Source organism: Phaenicophaeus curvirostris, chromosome 2 (assembly GCF_032191515.1).
Source record: "Phaenicophaeus curvirostris isolate KB17595 chromosome 2, BPBGC_Pcur_1.0, whole genome shotgun sequence".
NCBI lineage: Eukaryota > Metazoa > Chordata > Aves > Cuculiformes > Cuculidae > Phaenicophaeus > Phaenicophaeus curvirostris.
This window is the reverse complement of record NC_091393.1, coordinates 94,464,362-94,479,108: the sequence shown is the minus strand read 5'-3', so window position 1 is coordinate 94,479,108 and position 14,747 is coordinate 94,464,362. Positions and strand designations below refer to the sequence as shown.

At 38.8% G+C, this 14,747-nt stretch overlaps 1 protein-coding gene across 1 annotated transcript in view; it reads left to right on the top strand.

The window, feature by feature from the left end:
• The window catches only part of WDPCP (WD repeat containing planar cell polarity effector), a 161,167-nt gene that overhangs the window by 91,561 nt on the left and 54,859 nt on the right, over nucleotides 1-14,747 (top strand). Inside the window, exon 13 of the mRNA XM_069852966.1 lies at nucleotides 1,417-1,540. Within this exon, the coding sequence (XP_069709067.1) occupies nucleotides 1,417-1,540 (124 nt within the window). The remainder of the gene's footprint in view (nucleotides 1-1,416; nucleotides 1,541-14,747) is intronic.

Genomic DNA, 14,747 nt, shown 5'->3' with positions numbered 1-14,747 from the left:
CAAAACCCAGTGAGGCCTTTTATTTATAGTGATGGGCAGTTATCTTTGAGATCTTTATTCTGCCTTCAACGTCAAGCTGGGCTATCTAATGAATCTATAACTGTGCTAGTAGTTACGCTTATTCCATGTAGGTTGAAATATTTCAGAAGTACAAAACATGCTGTCAAGAAAACTGCAATAGCAAGAGTGTGGCTTGGTTTTGCAAAGGTATTGCTATATTCAATTTTAATTTGCTTTGGAAAAAAACCCCAAAACCTTTAAAGTTCAACTTACCTTGCAGTCTAGATTTAAGATAATGCAAAACCTAGTTTACTAACAGTTTGCCAGTGTTTCTAGCACAGTACTATAAGCACATGTATAACTATCAAGCCTAATAAAATAAAATGTGACTATACTTGGACATGAAGAACCATTGTCACTAAATACAAAATGACTTATTCAAAACAATGTTAATAATAGCAAATTGATGAAATTTGGTCTGCCTAATAAGACAATAGGTTTTATTTTGCTTTTAAAACCCACACAAAATTCTGAGTAGCAGTTGGCACATTCATTCTGAAAAGAGAACCCACACAGCAAATATGTAGCTAATTCTCTTTATTCTGCCTATAAGGACTTATACTGTGTGTTAATTCTCAAGCAGAAGTCATATAACATAAACTTTATTGATCATTAAGTTTTCTTTCAGCTAAGCAGGTGAGACACAAATGTATACCCTGTATTTTATTGTATTATTTCTAATTTTGTGTTGAAAACATGTAGAAAAATGCTTAAGAGCTGCATCTGTGGAGTATAGTAGTCAGAAAATACTTAAAGCAGAGAGAACTTCTGTAACAGAAGGGCTTTAATTTATTTTTTGCAAGCGAGGTAATTCTGTTTCCCACCACTACACACTGTAGGAGAGTCTACCCCTTAGGGTTTCTAGACCCTTTTTTAAAGAACTGTTGGCTGAAAGAGGTTTCTTGGACCTCACAGCCATCACAAGAAGGGTTCTGGCACCCACTGACTTAACACAATAATCCCCCCAAAAAATGAGCTTCCTTGTCGTTTGCCTAAGAGGACAAAGACGACTGAGCTAATTGAGAGTTGATCTCTACTGGACAGACTTGTTCAAACTGTATTACTCTTATGAGTCACTTTTAATTGCATGCTGCTGGTGAGAACCTGATGTGTTGTAGACTTCTTCATCCTTCTGACAGCTTTTGTTGCTCAAAGTCTTTGTCAACCCTGCCTCAAAGTGAAAGTTTATGTGCACATGAGTGTTTGTACAGCTTGTCATATTTTAATTTCATCTGTCCTAGAACAACATCACATTTTGTTAGTTTTTGAGGAATTTGAGTGACTGCAAACATGAACGACCTCTTGTAATTGAAACAGTTTCACTTGTTTCATCATTGCTGTGTTTGAACTCCACAGCACAGCTTGAGGCAAGCCTCGGAACCTTTTATGCTCCAACAAGACCCCTCTTGGATACAACTGTGCTGGAGTACAGGGACCCAATCAGCAAATATGCAAGAAGGTTCTTCCACCACCTGCTCAGGTGAATGACAGTTTCAACTTCTGTTAACTTAAAATTAATTGCATATTTCAGTAACTTCAATGCAGTTAACATTTTCCAAGAGGACCACCCCTGAAAAAATGCATTCATTCTTACTGTTGTTTAACTTGCACTTTGGTTCTTTCAAATATACTGTTGCAGATAAAATGCTATTCAGAGCTCTTCTATCATCAATACACTTAAAATAAATCACCCTCTCCCCTTTAGCTTGATAGAAAAAGGATAGCACGCTTCCAAGAGATTTATATTCACCAATTGCTTGCAGATTAGCTATTGAAACAGCTTACAAACATGAAGAAAACATCGAGTTTAAATAGATGCTAAAATGTAAATGAAAGGCCTGAGACATTTCTGTCTTTGCACCATTGAAATCTGAGCATTTTGTTATTCTCATCCTTAAAGTTCTTATACAGAAATTCATATTGCAGTAATTTCCAGTGAATTTTCAATGCCATTAAAATAAGAGGAGAAAATGAAATTTTGCATTCATCTGTAAATTATATAACATTAGAAGAGTCATAGTACCAACATTAGCTTGATTTTAGTGCATTGGATTATTGATATCTTTTTCCTTCATAATAAATTCAAAATAATTTATTTTCCTTCACAATAAATAACTAAACTTCAATTTGTTGTAAGTAGCAATATGCAGCAGTTCAACTTGTTCATGTGTTCAACTACAAATCCATCTGAAACATTCCCTCAGAGAATTATCCATGGGTAAAAATAAGGAGAAATTACCTTCTGAATGATACAATGTTTGTAACACTTAGCTGAGGAAGGGCATAGGTGCACATGGTGAGAAGTCTTGCAATGTGCTCTCTTTCGATTATATACATTGTTTGCATATGCAAAGCTAGGAACTGCAAGTTACTTGATAGTACAGTTTGTGTTGCTTTCAAATCTTAAAGAGAAATATTTTGTGCTGTCTTCTGCATTTTGAATCTGAATAGGATCATCTTCCTGCTAAACAGGTCCATTCCAATGAGGAATTCTAAGTAAAAGAATGCTCCAAATATCTGCATAATATGCATCGGCCTTTCACCGTTTTCTTAATAGATGTGGCCACAGTAGTGGGTACAAACTCTGCTTTTGCCTTTCGCCTGGAAACCAGCAGGGAAGATCTGTTGCTGCAATGGCCAAGTGTGGTGGCTGTGGGCCAGTTGCCTGCAGAGGACAGATGAGGAAAGAATGCCTCAGAGATTGCTGAGAGGTGTAACTATAGTGCTTTTACATCTGCAAGAGAAAGGTGTATTCCCTCTGACTCACGATTTGCTTCTAAATGCTAGCAGGCATGCAGAGGCATGGGGCCCTGGCTAAGCTTTCAGCCCTTGGGGCTGCTGAGCACAGCTCTGAAACACTGACTCAATCCCCCTAGCAAACAAGGAGCTTCAGTGTCAGAATGCTGCTTGGACACTGTGGGGCACAGACAGGAGAGTCTTCCCGTGTCTTTTACCTCCACTGTAAAGCAGCCCTTGAACACCCTACTGTTGTGGCAGCTTGTGGAACAACTGTGCGTTATTTTGCTGCTTCCTTATTGTCAAAGGGATTTGTATTGATCTGAATCAAAGTGATAGGGTCATGTGGTTGCTGCAGAACAGATGGTAGTGCTTAAAGCTTATCTGCAAAGACATAATCTAAGTACAAAATGAAATGTTCAAAAATGGGAGATTTATCTGATAGAAAGCAAGGAAATGATGTCCAAAGCTGATCTGTATTGTATTAAGTGGCCGTGCCTTAATTGGTGTTTATTTCCTTTTAGATGTTTTCTTAAGTGACTAGAGTGATTTGAATGTAGGCTAAGCAGGGAGTACTATGGCTTTGCTGGAGGAATGGTAAACCGTGGTTCTGGGTGAGAGAATGCCATCTAGGTACAATGCAATGTCTAGGAGAATCACAGGGAGGCACAATGCTCACTAATTCTTTCAGGCACGCGGAAGTTGTAGCCACTGCCACTACATCCGTCTGTGAGGAGCCAGCAAGGCAAGCCACTTCTGCCAGCCTGCATTTACAACTGTAGGTTCCAAATAGGAAGGAAAGTGAGGAGAAAATTAGCTCTTGCCTCTTCAGGTCGCTATATTATGTCCATGAGGACACTGAAAATGGAGTAGTCCTTCCACTACCTGTTTGTCAGGGACTGCAACTGTGTCTGGGTGTCAGGAAGACTACATCATTTTAAGTTAGTTATATGCTCTCTGCCTCATCCTTTGTTATTTGATTTATTTGCTTTTTTACCCTTATTCATTTGGCATTAAATAGTTGCAGGCTAGTTACAAATAGTTAATGAATCTCTTCAGAGTTTAATTTGTGTTACCACAGATGTGTGTGCATGACCAAACAGGAAGACTTGAATGCAGATGCACTGTAAACTGTCAATGCCAGCTTGATGCAGCACTAGAGGACGTTGGTTGCTCTCTTGTGAGCATGACGAGACAAAAGCGAAGTGATCGTTTTGTATCCTGTTGCAGCAAGAGGTGGAGGAAACAGTGCTTCTTAAATTGTGTGCACTGTAAGTATGGCTGATAGTGAAAGATTATTTCTTGGAATGGAGTAAGGCCTTCCACAATTCCTTTGGACTTCAGAGAAAGCAAGCAGCCGATGCACAGAAATTAAATCTAGAGGATAAGAAGCTAAAACACACAGGGTGAAGCTCAGAAGTGGGATAGGAAGAGTCAGGAAAGTGGGGTTAGGAGTACGAGTAGAAGACAAGGAATTGAGGATGAAGGACTAAAGTCAGGGATGGAGACATACAAAGACCTGCAGAAAGGCAGAATGGGAGTAGAGAGCGGAATGGGGGAAGAGAGTTTAGTATGTGTGTGGTGGGCTATAGAGGAGATGGGGACAAACAGAGGAGATAAGGGATGCACAGGGAAGGGCGGAGTCTTTCATACAAGATTAAAACACTTAAATGTTTCTAGATCTAAATCTGAAAAATGTTCATATAAACAACAGTTTTCACCCCCCTCTCCAGCTTTCCTTTGAATGCCCCACCAATCTGCCTTAAGCCTTTTCTAGAAGGACCCACTCTTGGGAGAGAAATATTAATTCATTCTACATGCTGAGACAATCTTTGACCTGCCTGCTGAGTCTGCCAAAAAAGTGCCAGTTATTGTTGTGCTTTTTAAGATGTGAGTGTCTGCATTTACTAGAACTGAGAAATACAGTTGCCTTTTCAGAAAGGCTATCCTCACCTAGCAATAATCATGTGCCAATGATTTTAATCTTTACTGTAGGCTGAAAGGTTGTATATCCAGTTGCAAATAACTGGAGACATCCATTTTCACACTATCAGTGAGATTACAGGCCAGCTATTTTTCTACCATCAAAGAGATCGGTTTCCAGAAAACACTGAATGTTGTGATGGTAGGTTTCCTCTTTTAGGTATTAGGGACTTTATAAGGAAGGTGCTACATCATTATTTGGCTGTATTGCAAGTATGAATAAGAAAATGGTGCTGCAACCTGAGATGGGCCAAGGAGCACTGACAGCGTGATTGAAATGGATAGTAATTAGAAAGAAGGAAAACGCCTTGCAAAATGTCTGACACAGCCATGTTATCTGTATCTGTCATTATAAAAGCTAGGTTCTTAAATGCGCAAACCATGCAGCATCTTCACCTTCCACAAAAACAGAAGCTTAGAGCTTTGCAGGTATAGGCCCTGAATATAGAATATGGAATATCTCCAAAAAAAAGGCATTCAGTATACAAAATTAAAATTAAAGGCCTCTTAATTATATGCCAGGGATCTAGTACAACAGTATTTATGGAATGAATAATTATTTTCACTTTAAATTCTTATCTATAATTAAAAAATAGAGGAACTGAATTGCAAGTATAGAAATGCATCTTAGGTGTTCCTTGACACTTGAGTAGCACTCCCGTGTTTTATTATGATGTCACTGCTTATGATAATATAATGCATTATATCATTATGTAAAATGCTGAGCAGAGCTGGATTTATTAGGAAGCCTTGAGGAGATGTAACCTTCTTGCTCCCACCCTTTTCTTGGGCACTGCTAAGTGTATTTGTGTAATGGGGGAGTGGCTGCACAACCTCCTGCCTCCGTATAACAGCCTCATCTAGCCGTGTACAGAACATGGAATGGGATGGAATAGTTTTTCACTCATTAACCATGGCATCGCTGACTCATGGCTTTGCTTCACTTTGATCAAGCATTCGTAAATTGTACTTGTCATATTTTCTAATGCGTGAAATTATCTTGTTTGTTTGACACACGCACAGGCGCAAACACACGTCTGCTCTGTTTTGTTCAAATTTTTTTGTCTCTCTGAGAGAGACAGTCATGTAGCATGAGCTGGAGGTAAAGGCTGGGCTGGAAAGTAAAGACTGAGATGCCACTCAGGAGCTGTAGAATTAGAATGTGGCTACAGCTCCGTGTTTCTGCTGTGCCCTGTCCTGCTTTGTAATTCTGTTCTTGCATTTTGTGAATATGCAGATTAAGGATCTTTTTGCCTTTTTTTTTCATATGGAAAAATACTAAGATTCAAAACCATTTGGATCATTTCCATCTGATAATTGCATCGAGAGAATGTAATTTTTTTCCCCACATTACAAATATGTTTCTCTACAAAACAAAGCTCTGTTGTAAATAACAAGATAGTGCATTTGCTCGTTTGAAGAGCAAAGTACAACTCTGATCACATTCACTGATAGAATTTTGGATGGATTAATGAAGGATTCTCCTTTGCCTGAATCCAAGAATGAAAACCGCCACCATATTTTTACCGTTAGTATTTTTACTCCTTCACAGAAGTTCTCAGGCGTGTTGTGTACTCTTCCCAGTGTTCAATGTAAGATTCTACTGGTTAAATGCAAAGAAGAATTTAACTACATGTTGGACAGAACATCCATAAAGTGGTATGACTTTGCACACAGAACTTGACAGAGCTCTTCTGTAAATAAACAGTCATGAAGGAGACTATAAAGTAGGTGGTCATTAGCATCAGGGGAGATCTCCTTCTAACCAGTACTGTTTTTTATGAATCACTTCACTCTTCGAGAGTTCTGAAGTGTACTGCTATACTATCTGACATGATGCCTTGACACAGTCAGTTATCACTTACGTCCAAGACAGCATTTAAAAAGCTAAAATAAAGCTCTTTCACCCTGCAGGTACATCACTTATGCAGTACTAACTACCCCTCGGTAAGCAGGTTCCCATACCACTACACTGCAATCTGCAAAGTAGCTGTCCACTGTGAGTATTCCATCCTAAATAGGACCCTAAATCAAAGGTGAAAAAATGCTTCAACTCTGTAGGAATAGTTCCCAATCCCATCTGCTGCCAACTGTATGAAACTGAGGGGCAGAGTGAGCAAATAGCTTTTATGATCCTTTTTAAGAGCACCCTAAAAGCAGAATCTATAATTACATTGGTACATAGTGTGTCGCAAAATATGTATAGACATTAATGATGACATGGCTCAGGACTAAGAATGACTTTTATATTCATAAGGTAACTTATTAGGCATTAAATTATGCCTTCAGATAAAATGACCATTGATGTTAGTCAGGTTCTTTATGGTGACCAGATGAACAGAATTCATCTCTATGGGAGTAAGTTCAGTAGCAGCATTCTGACTAAAGTAGCACCTTCTGGAGAGAACTTTGAAGAGTCGTTTTTTGTCATCTTCTGAAAACGATCAAAACGAAAGGTTTTCATATTACCACGGTACTGATAAATGAGAATTTCAGTTACTGTGATGGAGCTGTACATGAAAAAAATCCCCTGGTCTTGCTTCTTGATCTGTTTTAGAAACAAGAAATAAAAGCATCTATTTAATGGAACTAGATTATTTTTTGTGGTTAAAGAGGTTAAGTATCTCAGGAAAAGTTTAGAATATCTTTATTTCAGTCCTGTGTTGCTAATGCTTTTTTTCTTAAACCAGCTCCACAATAGATGTTTTGATGCCACAGGAATAGCTCCAGGATTAATTCTCTAGTGGTGATTATGCTACAAGAAATATTGAGCAAAATGTTGGGGGCAAGGGAGAACAAACGACATGATCTAATTGCCTGAGAATAGAAATCCCATGAAGATAAACCACAAGAAATATCTGTGAGAGATTTCTGCAAGATTTTTTACTGAACTTAATAGAAGACATTGCTTGAAGCATGGGAAAAATAGCCACTCCCACACACTTAAGGCAGTCTCTGAGCTACTCTAATAAGGAGCCATTTCCCACAGCCACCAACAGATGGCTGTTTGGTGGCCCATAGTGCCAGAAGTCATCCAGTTCTCTGCTGTGTCCCCACCCGTGGGACTGCACTAGAAAAAATGAACACAGAATAGCTACACTGGGCTAATGTTCTTTGTGCCAGGGCTATTCCCACGTGCTGTTTAATCTGACTTTGATATTGCTACTTTTAGAAGCTGAGTCCATGTAGAGACCATTGTTTTGTTTTGTTGTGTTGTGTAACTAATAATCTGCCCTCCTAAAGTGTTTTCTTCCTGCTGTACCAGCTGAGCAATTCCCTGAAATCTGAGGGGCTTTGGGCATACATCAAGTGCAGAAACAATGCAAATATACCATATTCATGGACAAAACCTCACAAATAAGTTTTTAACAACACAACTCCACCCTCGAGCAACTGCAGTTGCTCAGCTTCCCTTTGCAGGTGATCGGTTACTCTTTCCCCATCAACTCTACCTGATCACTAATGGTTTCTCCTTCTGAAGTGACACTCAAAAATGTCTTCTTGAGGTCCTGACCAAGAACCTGACTATAGGATGCTTTTTGTTCGTGGTCTTTCCAGGTTGCTTCATGTCTCGCCTCTTTACCAAGATAATTTTTCTCCATTCATCTTGACAATCTTCCCTACTTCCACTGTTAAATTTAACTTTTCTGTATATGGACCGTGTGAATATATTCTGTCTTGACCTCAGCTCATGAAATCAGAACAGAGCATGGCTTGGCAATCTGTAATCCATTTGTTGTGTGCAAAAAATTCGTCCCTAAAGAGGTTTATTTTTCTCCCTTTTCTCCCATTTTCATCCAGTACCCTCCAGGAAGAGCTAATTGAACACTCAGGCAGCCCTAGGCTTCCTATCTTCAAATGCAGAACTCCCTTTTATGGTTCTTCAGAACCAAAGAGCCTGCTAAGGAAAGGATACTATAAGCAAAATCTAGAATAGAAGTCAGCAATACTCAATTTTCCAATAACTGTATATAGCGTCTTGGGGGTGCACCTCACCTCTTCTGACTTAATAATGTAGAATTTAGATGTCCTACACACTCATCTGGGCTTCCTCTGTAGTTAGTATAAAGACATGGGAACCCAAAGGATGAATAATGCCACTGAAGGTAGATGTCTAAGATAAGCATGACAAATCAAATGTCAGTGCCTATCCTATCAATTAACTATAAAGGGAGCCTAACTCATCAGCCTAAATTAGCCATGTAAAGGTGAGGTGTTTGAAGATAAATGGAATGATTTGCATTCTAGCTCCTGTATCACATTATTACTGTCCAGTTAACAGATTTTAGATGCTCAGAAATAATTTGTGTAGTAGGAGAAAGACACCAAGACTAGAGAAAATATATGAGGAAATGTTTACAGAAGGACACAAAAAGCAAGTAAACATGCAGATCTCTGAAAAAACCTTATTGATGGGGAGGGGCGAGGAGAGGAGAGGAGAGGAGAGGAGAGGAGAGGAGAGGAGAGGAGAGGAGAGGAGAGGAGAGGAGAGGAGAGGAGAGGAGAGGAGAGGAGAGGAGAGGAGAGGAGAGGAGAGGAGAGGAGAGGAGAGGAGAGGAGAGGAGAGGAGAGGAGAGGAGAGGAGAGGAGAGGAGAGGAGAGGAGAGGAGGGCAATGTTTCTTAGTTTACATTGATAAGTGTTGAAGTATCAGTAAAAGAGGTTAAACTACAGATAGATAAACAGTGATGTATGACCAGCACTAGAGAAAATTAATCCAGAATTTCTAAAGGTAGGCAAGCATAAAATAGCTGAAATACATATTGCAGTGTATAACCTCTTATTTAGAATAACCTTAATGTCTGAGACAGGAAGATGTAAATTTGATGTCAATTTTTTAAACACAGTCTCAAGAGACACTGAAGAACTGTAGCCCTGTAATTCCAACCTTCGTACCAGTGAAATTAGTAGAAACTATATTAAAAAAAGATTGTGAACATACAGTCAAATACTTTGCATTCAGACAGCAGGATTTCTATAAAGGCAAGTCATATCTCAAAACTCTGAATTCTTTTATGTCAGTAATAGATATCCAGTTGCTAATGATGAAAGTTTGACCACTGAAGACCTTTTTCGTCACCAAAATGTCTTAAAAAAAGTAAGCTGCCACAGGATAAGAGAGAAGCTTCTCTTTCATAGATAAGTAATTCATTAAAAGGTAAGAAACAGAGTAAGAGTAAATAGTCAGTTGTCAATGAAGGTCACCAATGGAAATTAACAGTATAACAGATCTATACTCATAAATAGCCTGGTAAAGGAGCAGATAATGAGGTGCCAGCATTTGCTGTTGAGGCTCTGGAACGAATCCAGGGAAGAGCAACAAAGCTGGTGAGGGGGCTGGAGAGCAGGTCTTACGAGGAGCGGCTGAGAGAACTGGGGTTGTTTAGCCTGGAGAAGAGGAGGCTGAGGGGAGACCTCATTGCTCTCTCTAACTACCTGAAAGGAGGTTGTAGAGAGGAGGGAGCTGGCCTCTTCTCCCAAGTGACAGGGGACAGGACAAGAGGGAATGGCCTCAGGCTCCGCCAGGGGAGATTTAGGCTGGACATTAGGAAAAAATTCTTCACAGAAAGGGTCAGTGGGCACTGGAACAGGCTGCCCAGGGAGGTAGTTGAGTCACCTTCCCTGGAGGTGTTTAAGGCACAGGTGAAGGTGCTAAGGGGCATGGTTTAGTGTTTGATAGGAATGGTTGGACTCGATGATCCGGTGGGTCTCTTCCAACCTGGTTATTCTATGATTCTATGATTAAGACTAGTAAAGATAGGGTGTGGTGTGAAGAACAGCAAAAGAGCTTCATAGGACTCAGTGACTTAGTGTCAAAATTGAAGGTAAATATAAATAAATTCAAAATGGGGCACACAGCAGAGATGACTCCTAACTACGTGTATAAAATTATGAAGTTCACCATTATTCTGGAAGAATAATTTGGTCATATAACTCTACAGCTGTAAAATAGTTCAGTGCTCAGTACAAATACAAAAAGTAAATTGGATGCCAGGAGTTCTTAGAAAAGGAATAGACGACAAAACAGTTGTGAACTTCAGTTCAGGTGAATCTTGTGTGTAGTTTTAGGGTCCCTTAATCTGTAAAAGGGTGTAGTAGAACTCAAAAAGCTTTAGGAAGGGCAGCCAAGATGATTAAAGTTGTGAAACAGTTTTTGTGAGAATGACTAAATAGCCTAGAACTCCTCACCCTATAGAGAAGACGGCTGAGATAGAGATCTGTTAAATTGTGGGTGTTGAGGAGAAAGAGTACAGTAAATGGCTGCTCACTACTTTTTCTAAAACAAAAAATGGGTCAAGTGAAGCTAGCACATGGCGGTTTCAAAATACAGTGGTTCTTCACGTAACACATAATTAAAATATGATGCTCCTTGCCACAGAATATTGTGGATGATAAACCCGCATATGAGTAGAAAGGCAGGGTTCAGAAAAGAGAAATTCACTGAGGAATACCAACATAGAAACCACCTCTGGCTCAGCAAATCCCTGAACCACCATTTGTTAGAGACCAGGAGACTACTTAGGGAAGTGTCACGATATGCTTGCCCTGTTCTTACATTCTTTCCTATACATCCAGCTGTTGGCAAGGTATTAGCTTAGATGTTAGATTAGGTCTGAGGAAATGGTCATTCTTACACTTGTATCATGTTCTTGTACATGATACTGTGCAGAAGAAGCATAAAATACTCATTAGTTTTCCATTGGCTCCCTCAAAAATGTACCAAAATTCATATGATTAAAGTTCTAGAGAATTTCTTGTGTGGCTCTCCTGTGGCTCTATTTGCTGTAATGGAGTTCTTATGTGTGGGAATTTTATGAGCATTACCACTACATTATTTTATTATAAAGAAATAAGATTCTCTATTGACAAACCAAGATAGAAAAAGTAAATATAATGTAATGGACAAGTGATGAAAAATTTGGCCTTGCACCATGACTTTGTAATCAGATATTTATCTTTAGGCAGCCAGCTTTAGAAAATATTGAGGTAATGCATTTTCTCTGAGAAGTCTTAGTGCTGAAAAAACACATCTTATCCAATGTCAGGCATGAGGGAGAATTGGCCCTGTACCTCATGGAAACTCAAGGAGGAAAAGGGCCTGTTCATCTTTAATACCAAATTTCCATCTGCTGCAGTTTGGAATTGCAGAGATATCACACATATACAATAGGGATTTATTATAGAGGCAGCAACTCATCCTTAACCATAGCAATGATACTGGGCCTCTGTTATAGAGCTGTCTTTAGTGTGTAGACATGCTGATATGTTTGTTCAATAAAATCCAGCTTTCAAGACATACTGTTAAGTTTACATGATCACCAGAGTGAGAGGGATAAAGCTGGAAAAGAAGAAAAGCAGAAGTGAATTAATGCAGTAAAGGCTAGGATTTAACAGGCAGGGTTGAGTAAAATAAATGTGAAACAACAGGTGTCACTGACTCTTATCAGCATTTTTAATTAACTTCTGTTTTAGCCCAGAGTACTTTGGAAGAGTATGTTGGAGTGTGTCTGTATTTAAAGATAAAGATTGACTGTTGAGAAGTTACTAAGTCATAAGAGGTTGGGGAAACAGAGAGGTTTGGGACTGTAGGGAGGCTGCATTGGCTGGGTCGATGTTAGTTACAGCTTAGAGAAACCTGAAGGAAAGCCACTATGAAAAAATTGCAAGGTAGGGAAATATTGCTATGGCAACAAAATAAAGTCTCTTGAAGGAAAATTAATATGAAAAAGGAAATACAGAGTGTGGGAAATTCAAAGGAAGTGCACATTACAAGAAAAGACCAAATCTAGTTTAAAAGTAAATAAACCATCATAGTTTCAATTTATATAATAATAATAATAATTTATAATAAATTGCTGTTCCCCAGACTTCTGCAATTGAAAATTTCAGAACACTTGACAGACATGAAAGAATTACGCTACAGAGTAGGAAAATGTTGCTATTGCTCCCAACAGTCATCCTCTTCAGTGGCTGACCCCAATTGATCAACATTACATGGGAAATGTGTAACCAAAATGTTCCTAGAATTGGGACCTGTTAACTAATATTTCTTTGGCTTTTACATAAGACAGCTCTATATTTTTTAACTAGTGCTATTTTATAATCAATTGAGCAAAAGTCAACAAATAAGTGAGTAGCTTTCTTATAGCTAAAAGTACTATGATTTTTAGAATATTTCATACATCTAGACTATTTCTTAAAAAATGACTCCTTACTACATCACTCAAAAAATAACTTGGTTCCCTTGAAAATCTGACTCAAAAAATGCCTGGGCAGCTTTTCTTTGAACCTAGAAAGTCTGTTCTGAGAGGAAGCGTGCACGCTTAACGTAGAGTCATCTGAACTATTTAACATGAGATGACATTTAGGTTTCCTAGAGGAGAATATCATCCTAAAACATAGGAATCTCATGGTAAGATTTTTTTTTTTCTCTTGTTGGAAACCTCTTCAAAATTCACTGCAAGTTACAGCCCTCGAGGACTTTCTCTGGCCAGGGAGTCATGCTGTCTGCCTACCCTTATTAGGTTTCTCTTTCCTCCTATTTCTTTAATTTGGTTAACTGGTGTGTTTTCTTGCTTCATATTAGAAGGTAGCCTTTGATTTGAGGGGCATTTGGCTCTACACCCAAAATCTGTAAGACTGCCTTACTTCAATGATATATGATTTGACAAGAGTGTTCAAGTAACAGAGATTTTGGGTAGCTAAACGTATTTGTGCCCATTTCAAATTTTCTCATGATTATTCACTAGCTTTTATCTGAGACCTATTTGTGTGTGACCTTTGAAGGGTTCTATAAGGGATTTACTTTTAAAGAAGTCACTTGGGCCCCAAATCCAGCACTTCTTTTAATATGCCCATATTTAGGGCCCATAAAAAATTATCAGTCATAATCCTTAATATTAATGCTTTGCTAAATTTGGGCCTGAGGGGATGCATAGATTATACCTGAACAACCTTTAGCGCTTCTGCATCTAAAGTACAATTTAGAAGATTATTCTCTTGACTCACGTACATATAGACCTGACATCTGTTTCTCCAATAGCCTTTGGTGGGCTCTGCAGCACTTTCTCTTCAACAGTCTGAGAGTATCTTAGAAGGCGGTGAGTTTGTGGACCCATCCTCAGAGATTTGTGTGTCCTGTTCAAGAGAGCTCATCAACTAAAACAACTAGTAACATTATAGCATGAAATTGGCAAAATCATACACTGGCATCTCAGAAGTTGTAACTTACCAATGCATCCGTTGATTCTTCTGTCAATCCTCTACTAACCTGGAGAATCATTGATGAATCTCTGCCAACTTTATAGATGGTAGAAGTCCCAAAATAAGCAAATGCCTTAGAGTTTTGTGAAAGCCATCAAGTAGTTAGAGTTAAATAGGATGCAGGAGACTGTCTCCATCCCAGAGTTCTACAACAAAGGTTTAGCAGCCAGTCAAGATGTGCACTGCTTAACACCAAGCATGATCTACGTTGCCTTTGCTCAAATAGTTGTTGGGCAAGAGCTGAATATACCCTGCTGGGAGAAGGACAGTATATTTTCTGGAGCAGATATTGGTAGGGCACACAGAAAACAGGTGGTGTCACTGTGCTGAGGCCTGTGTAGGAGGAAGCACAGAAGACTAATCAACAGTACTCTTCGCTGCTCACAGAATATTTTCCTTTAAAAAACAGTAGTCACGGTTTAAATTTCTGATTGTGATATGTGAAACTTTTTATATACCTTCACACATACACTGGTATCGAAGTAGTCAAGCTATAGTAAATTAATACCCAGCAATTCATTGATTTTTGCCAAAGGAGGTCAGTAGTATTGAGGATGGTCTTTTTTCCAGACAGTCCATCATACAAACTAATAATAAGAGATTATGAAGTAAATTAAAAAAATTGAAGTAGAGTGTCCCAGATTATGGGATTCTGAAACACAAAGTTACAGTTTGGGGAGAAAGGAAAAGATAGGTTCTTTAAAG